Genomic DNA, 13,927 nt, shown 5'->3' on the forward strand with positions numbered 1-13,927 from the left:
CAGAAGACTTGTGCTCTAGACCCTTCATCAGCTTCGTTGCCCTTCTTTGAACTTGCAAAGAATGAAATACAGATGTCTACTTCATTTATTGCTGCCTGACTATTTGTAACTCCATCAGTCATTCAAACTCTTTTAAGATTTTTTTCTGAACTACTGTACAAGTAAGCTGGGTTTAAAACACTAGGGCAGTGCATGTGGACAGGCACACATACAGTCATAGCGGTACACAGCAACAACAGCGCTCTGTGTGTAAACCACTTTACAGGAGAAACTAATGAACTCACTTTTATTAAATCAGTTTATCACAATAGTTAAGTTACAAAAATAACTTCATCCATAACGATGTTAAACCTTAAATACAAAGATAAAACACTTGTGCAGTGCTGCTAGAATAAAACCTTTTATGTATTTGAGAGGGCAAAGTAGCTGACGCAGAAGTTCTTGTTTAAGACTGGTCTGCATTTACCAGCTATATTTAGTTCTTGTTGACTTGAAGACATGTGGAAAGCAAACTACATGAAAGGAACTGAATTCATCAAGGTAAGACTGAAAGCAGTGAGAGTTTTTGTGCTGCTTAAGAAGAAAACGAATGCAAGTCTCAATCCATTTTAAGTAGAACAATGATTATTTTAAAAAATGAAACCAAACATCAGCAACTGTTGGAAGTGCGCAGCAGCTGAGAAATTTTGTTCACTTGTCTTCAACATCTGCTACCATAGCCTCAACTGCATTCCAGTCCAGTTTGCTGAGGATACTTCCTGTGCTTTCAGAAACACCATCGGTGTCGATAATGCCGAGAGGAGAGACACTCGCAGGATGCGGTGCAGAGGCCTATTGGAGGAAAAGAAGATGAGATGAATCACTGCGTCTCATTCATGGACAAGATCTCTGTGCAGCCAGTAGAAATGATCCCACTCTTGTCAAACATGTCCTAATCAAGTTACGTATCTGATTATTCTGCAGCAAATACAATTTCTTTTCCTGTCTACGCACTCCCACTGCATCTGTTGCCTGGACAGACAACATGCCTATACAGCTGTTATAAAGAACACTCATTTTCAAAGCTCACAAGAATGACTTCCCTTGTGAAGACAAAATGTAGTTCTGTTGGATCACCATAATTTATGTATGTCCCTTTGCATCTATCCCACCCACACATTTTGAATAGAGAACCACGTTTTAAATAAAGCAGAAGTAAACGAAGTGTTAAATGGCAGGTATCAAATAATTCCTAGAATAAGCAGACATCCTACCTGAAACAAAGAGTCATGAGTATCTTGAAGAATTCTTTGGATATCATCAGGCACAGTCCAAGGACTTACTATGTCTCGATCAGTCTCTTGATCAACACCTTCTGTCTGAACTGCAGTGGCAACATGTGGAGGCTTTTGTTTTGATGTCCTGCCGAATCTGTACTCAGCAGCTGAGGAGAAAACAAGCCAACCATAGCACTGTAACATTTCTTGCTTTTTTCTTCTGAATGTCTTGTAACTCCTCCAAGAACAGAAGCTCCAAGTTCTAAGAACTGAAGGTGTATATAAACACATGTAAAAACAGCACACCCTGTTTCTTGAACTGATATGGGGTTATGACAAGAAAATGCTGCTCATCCCTTCCAGTATCATGCTCTGAACTGTCTTCCCAGGGCAGAACATGAAGTGGAACAGGACTATGCATGGTGCCTACAGCATCCACGTCCTCCAGTGCAGTCCCCAAAAAGGGACATTGCTATGTTATCTGATAGAGGAATAGAACTATGTAAATCCTGGATTTGTGCCTCTTAGAAGACATGGAACTTTAGGGAAACCCTTAGCAGTGATGGGATATACTGGAGAAACAGATACAAGACGGTGACACGAAATCAGAGAAAGATCAACCTGTATTTAGAGTTTAAAAAGAGAATGTATGGAAAGTCATGTACAGACAAGTGAGTGATTCAGGAAAAATGCCTATCTATCTGCTTACTATTGCTTCCCTCCCTTTCCTGCATTGCTAACTCAAATAAATTGACATTTGACTCGCCAAACAGGATCTCTATTATGCCACTAGTGTAATTCTGGTGTGAGGGAGAATGGAATCAACCCACAGTATTTCCTAAGTTTCAGACTGATGCTCTCCTCAGTCTTCTTCTGTTTGATCAGCAATTCTGCTTGTGTAATCAAGTCCTGCATCTGTTAAAGAATTTGATTAGGAGGAAACATTTATGTGAGGAACCTTTTCTGGATCCAGACCTACACAGATAGGCAGAGGGAAAAAGGATCACTAAAATCTGAAATTTTTTCTTTAAAAAAGTTCAGTCATAAATTTTTCCACTCTAAAATTATGACAAAATAATATCTTAAATAGATACTGTACAGAGGGATAACAAAGACAATTTCTAAAAGAGCTCAGAAAGCAGGCAGCAGCATAGAAAGGTAAGGCAGAGGCACAATACTTCTGTACTCTACTGCTAATGAACTCTCTCTCTGTGGGTTTCAGCTGAAAGAAAGACTCAAGCCCTCTGCCCCTCACGACTTTGTAATGATTTCAGGAAATCACTGAAATCTAGCACATTTGCCTTCAGTAATCTTGGAACTGCCATCTGGCTAAACCATTCAGGAGGTAAACAGAGGTGACTGATTAAAATATTTCACAAGTTGCTAATGAGAAGGATATTTATGCGGGGGGAAAATGATGTTTGTTCTTCTAAACTAATGCTGTATCTGAGACCTGTGTTGCATAAATTCTACCCAGGATGTATTCTGAAATGTGTTCTCTGTGTCTAATCTTTTCCCCGTATTATGTAGCTGAACAGCACTACGTCATTCATCTTTGTAACTTACAGTGTCCAGAACGAACAGGACAGTTTGCAGCATTTCTCAGTCTTCCTCTGGAAGTACTTCGCTGTAGTACACAGGCATTTCCTGGAGAGACAAATAAAGCATTTCCTCTGTTAGGAGCAGTAGATCAAAGCTACTCAAAAGATGCTTCAAAATTTTCATCTATGAGCTTGCTTCCTGGATTAGACAGTACTCTTGCTACAGCAAATTAAGCTACTTTGGATTTAGAAAGAGATGATAAGGAAAGGTAACTCTCATCATTTAACAGGCTGATGACAGCACAGCTGCGAAAGCCTCAGAACAAAGCCTCCAGGATTATGTGTCTGACTTTCTACATAGGTATTACAGCTTCTCCCTCCCAAAATCCAGTAGTAACTTGAAGATCATCTTCAGTATGTCTTCATTAAGAAAGTTCTGTTCTTACCCCTGGACTGCGTTAAACGAAGAGCTGGGGTGAAAGGGTGTACTTTTTGACCGAAGCTGGGTTTGGCAGCAATTCTGCTCCTTTCTGACAGAACAGGAGTGTTCGGATGCCCTCTACAACAAGAAAATAAATGAACAAAGCCCAAATACTTACCACAGTCTATCACATACCATTCCTCCACACAAGTTATATCTAATAGGGCTTATTCAGATAAGGCAAAAACCCCACAGATACCACCTTCAGCCCACTTGGCTGAGGATCATCATCACACACTGGTTGTGGGGCCAATAAGCCTCACCAGAATTAGAACTTCTGGCAATCACAGTGAAGACATCAATTTGGCTTTACAAAGAGCCAGTTTAGGTCCAAAAAAACTTATTAGTTAGAAGTTACTGCCACTCCTAAGGTGGTTTTCTGTATGACATTCCTTAGTTGTTCTGATTCTGGCAGAGCTGATGTATTTAAACTGCCCTTGGACACCACAAGCAGGCTCTGTTCAGCACTGACTACATTCAGTTTAATGCTCCATCCTGGAACTTTACCTATTAAAAAGAGATGCAGAAATATTTAAGTCTGGAAGTTACAGGATTATCTGAAGTACACAGTTCCTCCTATTATTCTGGAAAAAACAGAATTGTATGTAGAAGAAGAAAAAGTATACTGCAATATACACCTGGATTCCATAGACACACATGTGACATTAATGCCATCAAGCCGAATAAATTTATCAATTTATAATACTCAAATACCATCATCTCCTCAAGAGGCAAAAAGCACCGAAGTGCAAAAGAGAGAACAAGTAAAATCCTAGGTAATGAAAAAATTAGAAAGGAAGAGAGTATATCTAGAGTTGGCTCAACTCAAATTCAAGTAGTCTATATACATGCACAGTAGTATTTTTATTTGCTTCTTGCTTGTTACTAGATGCTCTCCAGATCATTATGTTGCTGGCTATAGTGCAGCAGAATTGCTGTTGAGTGGAATGGGTTAGGACAGTGATTACAGCTCTGTCTCTAGAGTTGGCTTATTCTGTGCTCTGAAAGGCATTTTTAAGGCTCCCTCCAAGATCTGCACTAGTGGTTGTAAGAAGACTGGTACAGGAACTTAAGACTCCTCTGATACAGACAAAGCGTATCTTTGATTCTGCCAGAATATAAAGCTTCTCTCAAGCTAATCCTATACCAACTAGCTACAACTTGCAGACAAATCTGAAGTGTGGTAAAGACACCAATACATCAGAGCAGGGTTAATGCTTGAAGTTGTTACCCTTTAGTAGATGCCATACGCCTTTTTCTGTACTCTTGAGGTGATCTTGTCCTGGACAATGGTCTATGTTCATTTGCAGGAAACACCACTGTTTCAGATAACATTTCATTCATCAGAGAAAGTGCTTGTGACATTCTGATACTGTGATGTTCTGATAACAGGGCTCTATGGAGAAATAATATTACATGTTAACTCATGCTGTCACTCATTTAATTGCAGCTGGCTTGTGAGTCATGTAAGGCATGGTAACCAAAACAGAACACGATATTTTTACAATTTCAGAGAAGATATACTAACTCTTTAAAGATCATAAGCAAAAAGCTAAAACATTTATTAACAATCAGTTAGACAGAATGAATGAGTCAATGTTGAATGAAAAAAAAAAAAGAAAAATTATATTTGGAAAGTGAAAAATACTGTCAAAGCATGAAACATGTTCAGAGTTTTCCTAAATGGTAAAACAAACATGAGTTATTTATGCTTTTGGTTGAAATGCCATTCATAACTGAAGTTTCATAGACAAGACAGTTAAAACTACCTCTTCCTTAAGACTGGAAGATTAATATATAAATAAGAATACCACAAGTTACATTTATAGCAACTTACTTGTCTTTTTCTTCTTTCTTCTTCTGGAACAATCTAATATCCTTTGAAGTAAATCTACGATGCTGTGCAAGAAAGTATAACAATCATTAGCTTATTCTGTACTGTGGTCTCATTCCAATCTCTCACTCTCAAAATGTAGACCTATTTGATTTGAAAGTTATTGTTTAAGACACTCTTCGGAATGAAAAACAATATGAAAGCATACGGCCTTACCAGGAAATTCAGGTAAGATTGTCTCTATAAACTTCCAATCTCTAAAAATATACTGAAAGCTTGCAGTCACACCTTCCATAGCTCATATACTTAAAATATTAACATTCCTAAGGAGACATCTTCACTGTCAAGCTCAAAGTTTCAAATGGCCTCACCTTCAGTTTCCTAAAAATCAGTGACATTCCTGACAATAACTAATTTAAAGAACAGGACAAGGTTGCACTTTGAGCTTTGTTTGCTAGAGTATAATTTGAATTTTTTAATGCTTTTTTCTAAAAAAACCTCACCAAAACCTGAGAATCCCTCTATCTAATGATTTCACGAGAAAAGCCTATAACAAAGCATCAAATATATATTTATGGGTTGGCAACACAGGAGAGGGATTGAAGCAGGGACTCGCTTCTCCTGAATCACTTCTCTCTACACATGTACAAAAGAGCAGCTGGGTTCAACTCTGACAGACTGTTTAAAACCAGGGGAAATACTGTATTTGATCTGTTACTCTTTCCAAAAGTGAATACAATTGAATTATTATTAACAAGAAACTTTGTGTGTTACATGTTTGCTGCTTGGGAGTTAAAACCAGTAGATCTTCAGCATGAGAGAATTTAGAGCATACCCTGCATTCAACTGATGAGTAAAAAAGTATATGATATATTTGCTGTTGCTAGGTCTCATCTCCTGTAACCCTGGAGCTTCCCCTGACAGTGTCTTTTCAGGTCCTAAAGGTATCCAGGTAACAAATGCGTATTTTAAGACTTGATACTGATTGGGAAATGATTGCTGAACTACTTTTGTACCTCTTTTTTCCTTCAGTTATTTCCAGCACAGTGCAGATCAGAAGAGATGTACCAGGCCATAAATGTGTTTTTACTAATTAAACTTAAAAAAATTCTGGGAGGGAAGGGGTTGTTTGCTGAGCCTGTATTGAAACCAGCTTTCAACAGAAAAATTCATCAGATACTTAAGATACATGTCACGTTCTAACATCTCTGCTGACCCTCTGTAATTGCATACATTTCTGTGTGTGTGAATGACAAGGATGGCTGCACTCAGTATCCCATCACGTTCATAGAGGATGTTGACATCTGAACTCTGCTTTTTAAATTCATTGGGGGTTTTGAGGAGGTGTGGGGGAAGATGAAATAAGATGTACGCACATTTTTACACCTCCTGTAGTTATCACTCCCTGACACAATTCAGCTTTTATCAGTGAATGTTACAGCTATACCCATTACAGTCAGGGGACTATACTTCCCAAATCTAGAGCTGGGGGACAGGTCATAATTACCACCTGCAGCCAACTGTCATTACTGCAGCCTGTGAAGAACACTGGTATATTTGCTTACTGATCACTTCTAACACAACTGTGGCCAGCTCCAATAAAATAAAATAATACATTTAATAAACTAACATTAAAATAGGAAAAAAATCACCAACAGCCTTTATATTATCTAACTTCAACAATCAACACTTGTACAATACATAACAGTTATTCTTAAAGATACTCATTACTCTTACCACATTATTTCTTAGACTGAATGGATTATGCTCTTTCTGTCTTTGTTCATCCAGTTTCTTCAAATATTCTCTCATTCTTTCCTTTTGCTTTCTTTTCATCCATGCTCGTATCTCTTTCTTTTCCTTTTCTGTTTTTTGAGAATATCCAGCAGCAGAATCATGAATCCTGAGAGCAGACGTAAATGAGAAATAATCTAGCACGTCCTTTAAATTTAAACAATGGCTGCTACACATGACACGATAAAAATACTGCAAGTCCTTTAAAATTCTGACTCAGCTGAAAGCACAAGTAATGAACAACAGGCAAACTTTCTTCTGCAAAATTTTACTTCGTAAAATCCTGGCAGACAAGTAATTTCTAAGACATTTCCTAAAACTTTTCTTCTGTTTGTCAGCTACATTCAGATAACAGGACCAAAGCTTTGAATGTGGACCATCTGTTACTGTCTTTATAGGATAACTGGCACACAGAAAACTGCAAGTCATTTTTCTTTATCTTTGATTTTTAAGTGTGTATGGTGTAAGTATCTAAAAAGAAAAAAAGACTAATGAGATTCTATCACCTTTTTTGTTCCCTCCCCTCAACCTGTGAGCTCCTTCACAAGTCTATCTGTACAAAGTAATTTCAAAAACACTGACTCAGAACAGTAACAACTGAAAAACACAGGCAGTAAGAAGTGCTAACGTAACTTCATCTTCAGAGTTCTTCAAAAATACTTACTAATTCACCTTGAATAGTCTTTAAAGTAAGCAGCTGTGTAACAAATATTGTCTTCTAAAAGTAAAAAACTAAAAGCACAGACCTAAAAATTAAATATGAGATTTTCCAAGAGAAGTGGTTCAATTTTAACTGCCTCATTTTTTGCAGCCTGTTTTGAAACTTCTCTCATTTTCAAGACTGGCAGGCACTAGTAATCCCAGACTCAACAGAAGATGAGTGTAGCAAAATAAGATATCTCTAGTAGCTGATGTTCAACTCAAAGCTTATGGATTGAAGCACTGAAAACCTCAAGGGATTAGAAGAACTTTGACACATTTGAAAGTGATTTACTTTATGGCAAAGGAAAGTGTCATTATCAGAAGTATTCACAGTCATATGTGAAAATAAGTACATGAATCTGAGTTGTCTTTAAGTCTTTGGTCAGGTTTGATTAAATACTACTGGAATACCTTTCTGAAATTTTCAGTAATTTTAAAAATATTCACATAATTGCACAAAACAGTCCAGCTAGCAACATTTATACGTTGATGTAGTCATCACTAATGTATTTGCAATTCTCAAAGGATCACTTATGATCTTTGCAGAGATTTAGATTCGAAGCTCTTGAGCTCCTTTTACAATTTGAATAAATGTTAGAACAAGTAAACCAGAGCACTACACTCTACTTAAATGAGTCACTAGAACACCCTGAAACAGGTATCTTAAACTGGTGTGAACCGTTGCACCAACGCAACAGATTGTTTGGGATCCTGAAGAGCTGTATTTTTGCCTTGTAAGCAACTGATATCTTAAGCAGGAGTAGGAAACAGCTGTAATTTCAAATTAACTCAGGAAAGAACACAGCTGATTTTATAATTGACAGTCAGGAAGGTGTGGAAATCTCCAAAGGGAGGACAGCATGACAAGCTGGAGTCGGGCTGAAAGCTCCTTTGCCACTGACAGGAAATTTCTATTCTGTCTTTCAGAACTGCTTTAGAAGACTCCAGTCCCCTTGGTTGAACTGAATCTGCTGAATATATAAAGTCATACTCCAAGGCTCCAGCTCCTCCAGGTAGAAGGAGGAACAAGCAAATAAGAAGGTGTGAGAAACTGAAATGTAAAGTGATTGTCTCAAAGTTTGCTTGTGTGAGCCGGCTTGACTGATAAGACGGCGAACTGTGGAATCCACAAGCTTGTTGATGCAGCACACCACTCTTCTGCTTATCAATCGCCGACCATTGTCTGGGCTGAGTGAGCAGCCCACCAAGAACATCCTGTTTACTCCAAGTGATAAGCGAGGCCTAAGGTGTATAAATAGCGCATGAGACGTATGCGCATATGCAAAACTATAACCACACCGTTGCCAAGACACTGTTGTCAAGTTGATGAAACCCAGTCCCTTACCTACATGGTATAAAGGAAGACCACCCCCGAGACACGGTGCCAGATCACCACCAGAAGACCGAACACTGTAGACAAACAGAGGACCTGCGGGACGCCACTGGATCCTGGATGGTGACTATCCCATCCTTGCTATACTGTCCGTAATCTCAGCCTATTTTTCCTTCTGTTTCTTGGTTTCTTTTCCATGTCTTTCCTCCTCTTTCCAAAATATCGTTATCCACTTATCATTCTCCAAGTAAACATAGCGAAGTGTGAATCAATACCGTGCCTCGTTTGTGCTTTATCTTCGTCTCAAGGATCAACTAAGAACCTTTTCACAGGGGAGGGGAATCCCTGCTCCCGAGTGCACTGGGAGGGAAGAAGGGGGACAGAAATTATTTTTAGGGGGCTCTAACCCATACGGGTGGGGCTGACCGTGGAGTTTTTAGGGGGCTCTGACCCATTCCGGCTGGGCGGGGCTGACCAACGAGGGCTGCGATCTTATCATTCGTAGCTAGTGAACCCCCCTCCTGGGGAACCATATCGGTTCTTGACAGAAGGAAAGTTTAAAACCAAAATAATAAAACCCAATTAGCACGTTTGACTATAACAGCCAGTAACATAGTGTCTATTCAACAGTTCTAATACTAGTCCTATTAACATGAACTCAAATCACATGCTTGCCTCCATGTTTTACAGGGTGTGAGCTATGAGAAGAATAACCAGGGTTAAAATGATTTAACTAACACATAATAAAAAACAGCCATGGTATTACCTAGAGATTTTCTTAGCTTGTACTTTTGTAAAGCCCAGCTCTGATGGAGAGACGTCACCTTCTACTATAAGATCACGAATGATGTCAGTAATGCCACTTAGACCAGTAATTTGCAGGGGATCTTCTAAGGACCTTAAAGTTAGGCAGGGGAAAAAAAGTGTTACTAATTTAAAGTAGAACATGCCTGTAAGAACAATGAACTAAAATACTTCCTTTTATGCTTAAAATTAGAATATTCAAGTTGTTTTACCAGAGGCCTTTGGACTGAATTTTCTTTTCCCTACATCTCGCTGTGTTAGTGCACACACATGATACCTGGATAATGTTTGTAATGTTATGTAATGTTTGCACTGTCTTTAAAAAGTTACCAGCCATCATCTTTGCTTCACTGTCATCATGTACACTTTAGCCAACTTTGTAGCTCCCCAGTGTGAATGGGACAGAATGAGCAAGACCTGACTAACATCAGGGGTATTGCAGCAAAGAGGGCTTTGAATAAAACATCCAGAAATACGGACCCATCCCAAGCTGAACTGCCTGAGCTCCACTGGGGTGCGTGAACGCAGCTGGCCCAGAGGAGACTGAGCTTGGCAGCCCAGAAGGCCAGGAGCTCCCACAGGGTTTGTACTGCTTTCCACGCTGAGATAAGGCTGTGGGGGATGCTACCAGTTTCAGGAACTCCAAATCTCAATGACCTTCTGAGCAAGAACCAGTGTGAGTGAGAGAATAGTTTTACATAAATTCTGCCCATTTCTCTCCTCTCTTTAATTGGCTGCTCTCAATAAAAAACAAATCTCATGTAGTTTACGATTACAAGCTACAGTTGCTTCAAGTTATTCCTTTGGGTAAAAATCACTATCTGCTAAAGTTTATTGTCTCACACCCATCCTCAAGGTTATGTAATCAGTCCCTAATCTGCTTCAGTCACAACAAGCAGTTTCACTTAAAATACTTTAAAAATAAGCTAAACCATTCAGTTTACTGCTATGCTTCAAGCAAAACAATAAAGACGGGTAACTGAGCAGAATGACCAGGCGGAAAGGGAAGCAAGCTACTGTTTTCTGTTGCGTATCTGGATCCAGAAGACTAACAGCAGTTAACAGTAAAAAAAAGTATGTTAAACCACTTTATTTAAAGCCAGAGACCATTCCAGTTTTGAAATCTTCAGTCTGTTCCTCTACACTGTTCATATGGTAGCACTTCAAAAACTTTCTGTTGATAGGTGGCCTCAGTGGAAGACTACCAGCAGCAGTTACACGTACTTGTTCAAAAACAGTGTTTTGCAAATAGGAGAAATAACAAAACGCACATAGACAAGTGCAGCATCTACATTAACAGCTCTGTTACTTGTAACTAGAAAGCAACTTTGAATGCTTCTGCAGCTTTTGCATAAAGTAAATGTAACAGGCACTACCAAAATCAGAGTAAATGCCTGAAATTAACTAATAAAAAGGCTTTCATTCAGTTTGAAAATGAATGCCTAGATTTTTATGTAAGTTACAGTTCCACCTTGACAGCCCCCTTTGTGGTAGTAGTTTAAAGTAAACAAATTTTCAACAAAACCAATGTCAAAATACATACCTATCACATAGATCTCTCCATACGTGAAAGCCTGAAACAGAAACAGCCTTTGTTAATAGAAGCCTTGCACTTGTACACAAACTAATAATATATATGTTACACAGCCTATGGGATAAAATACAGAAATATATCAATATGAATATGATGACACTAAAAATAAATGAATATCGTACATAGGCTTAATGACCTGTGAGAAAGCATGTCATGGACTGCCAGGTTAATACAGACTCTTCAGAGAACATTAAATAACATTCTGTATAATGAGAAAGTATTACACCAGGAAGAAAAGGTTTACTTATTTCTATAAGGAGAAAAAGGGGGAAAAAAAACCATTAAAGATTATACCAGAAGATGACTTTACGCCACTGGAAAAGTTAGAAGCACAGGCTGCAGAGGCAGAAGAGTGTACTTCCAATGTAGTATAACTGGGTACAGGATATTCCAAGTTTAAGCCCTTCTTTTCATCATCTGTAACATCTTCAAAAATCATGCCCCTCAAATAATGTTCTGATTCTGTGAAAAAATAATAAATATAGTAATTAGTGTAGACCAATGAAAAAAACCCCACGGTGCAAAAACCATCACTCTTATATATTTGTTAGTGGCATATTTAGTTCAACAGTCAAACCTAGAACAACCTGAACCTAGATCAGTTGTGCCTCCCCTACGAAAGGCACTACCAGAGCTGTGATGTAGTACCAGTCCTGTACATGTGAACAAAAAGACTAAACAATGAGTTGCTCTATGTGAAGCTAATGGACATCTTAAATATTGTCTTATGTATAAAGACAGACATAGCCAAGATTTGGTTCTACCACTTGGCTTTGTATTAACTTCATAAGTAGATTAGACTATGTTTTGGTATGAATGTAAAATGGACCTGAAGTTTGTACCCCTAGCATGCTCCTTCTTGGCACAGTACAGTAGCTACAAGTAAACAGGTCCTATACAGTCAATTGTTATATAAACAATAAATCATTCAATACATCAGCTCTAGCAAACAGTTAAGCTGATGTAAGCTTTTATTAAAATCAGCAGATATTATAACCAAGTAGCCACCAAAGATGCATGAAAAAAGTTTCTTTATGTACATGGAGAAAACTGAGAACAAATTTCATATACTTTTATATCAGTAAGCAAAGCACTCATAACCACCATGTTTTGATTTTATGATACAACAGAAATACATAGTATCATATTTAAAATCCTATACCCAAGCCCTGCATTATGGTTTTGGAAAAGATCAAAGTATACAGATATTTTCAAATGCATTTTTGTTGAAGCAGTACCCATAACATTCTGATTTTCTACCTTTGATTCTATTTCTCTCTCCCATATTTTTGATTTTTGGTGCATATTTCAGTAACACCTTTTGGAATTGCATTAAACTTCAGTGGTAATTAAAAGTTAGTTAAGTTTAATATTCAACTGCAAGTTTACTACCCTTCTGTTAACTGAACACATACCATCATCAACGATTCTAGCATCTTCAGAGAACGAAGGACGAGCACCAAGGTCTGAATTGGCAGCCATTTCAAAATCTTCTATTATTTCCACAAGCTATAAATGAAACCCAAAAACTAAGTAACAATACATTCTTCAAGGTATTTCTGAGACTTATATCGCAGATATTCATGCATAGTTTGCTTGAAATACATTTTTTTCCTCAGAATCTTATAAACATTTTAATGGAGTATCCTGATTCAAAACAAAGAAAATATTTCAGGAATCAAAGAAGCTCAAGAAGATTAATTTCATCTAAAGAGTTCAATCTTCTGGACCCTTACTCTAAGAAAAATACATATGAATTGTATTATTCTAGTGAATAGTTTAACTCCTATTGATCATGTTATTTTTACTTTAAAAATAGCTGAAGTTTTCCAACGTATCTTATCTAAAAACACAGAAATAAAAATATTTCCATAGTCTTCATAAATCAAGAGTTTCCTGAAGCTTAAAACTAGAAAGTGAAAACTAAAACTGACTAACCTACATTTGAGACATTTTACTGAACGTTATTCTTACAAAGAACAGGCCTCAAAACTGATTTCTAATGTGTAAGAAATTGTTATAAAAGGAATGACCAAGTGGTGCGCACTGAAATAAAGGCAAAAAAAGAAAACAGGTTTATTTTCAGGATTTGGTTAGATACCCATAAGAAGTTTTAAAACCCAAATGCAATGGAATGCTGAAACAAAGAAAGGATATGTGGAGAGACTTTCACTACAGGCTTTTAAAAACCTGGCTAGATAATCATCTTGATGAAGGATATAAGTGATTAAATAATCCACCTCAGTGTAATAACTGTGTGTAGGTGACACAATGAGGTCCTTACATTTGTGTGAATATACGGAAGGACAGGCAATGGACACTATCAGTTTGAACGATTATACAAGAAGCAGATGCTGTGGAATTACACAGTGCTATGGAATTCATTCCGTATTAAGCCAGGTCTACAGGGACTGGAAATTGACTTAGTTTTCTTGATGTGCAAAGAAAAATAATTTTTTTTAACAGCTAGGTAAAATCAGAACCTACTGGCTCATTCTTAGATTAGTCACTCCCAGTTTGCTCTAAACTAAATTAAAAAGTAATATGAACAAATAATTGCCAGCATTCCCCTTTTCACATACACCTAA

The 13,927-nt window shown here is 37.7% G+C and overlaps 1 protein-coding gene across 1 annotated transcript in view; it reads right to left on the reverse strand.

Moving 5' to 3' along the window:
• Nucleotides 1-332: 332 nt before the first annotated feature.
• CPLANE1 (ciliogenesis and planar polarity effector complex subunit 1) overlaps nt 333-13,927 on the reverse strand; it is a 63,220-nt gene continuing 49,625 nt past the window's right edge. Inside the window, exons 43-53 of the mRNA XM_068423306.1 lie at nt 12,755-12,848; nt 11,634-11,801; nt 11,289-11,319; nt 9,708-9,839; nt 6,850-7,015; nt 5,116-5,177; nt 4,510-4,674; nt 3,244-3,356; nt 2,823-2,903; nt 1,254-1,423; nt 333-831 (exon numbers count right to left, since the gene is read on the reverse strand). Coding sequence (XP_068279407.1) covers nt 691-831; nt 1,254-1,423; nt 2,823-2,903; nt 3,244-3,356; nt 4,510-4,674; nt 5,116-5,177; nt 6,850-7,015; nt 9,708-9,839; nt 11,289-11,319; nt 11,634-11,801; nt 12,755-12,848 — 1,323 coding nt within the window. The 3' untranslated portion in view covers nt 333-690. The remainder of the gene's footprint in view (nt 832-1,253; nt 1,424-2,822; nt 2,904-3,243; nt 3,357-4,509; nt 4,675-5,115; nt 5,178-6,849; nt 7,016-9,707; nt 9,840-11,288; nt 11,320-11,633; nt 11,802-12,754; nt 12,849-13,927) is intronic.

This window comes from Nyctibius grandis, chromosome Z (assembly GCF_013368605.1).
Source record: "Nyctibius grandis isolate bNycGra1 chromosome Z, bNycGra1.pri, whole genome shotgun sequence".
NCBI lineage: Eukaryota > Metazoa > Chordata > Aves > Nyctibiiformes > Nyctibiidae > Nyctibius > Nyctibius grandis.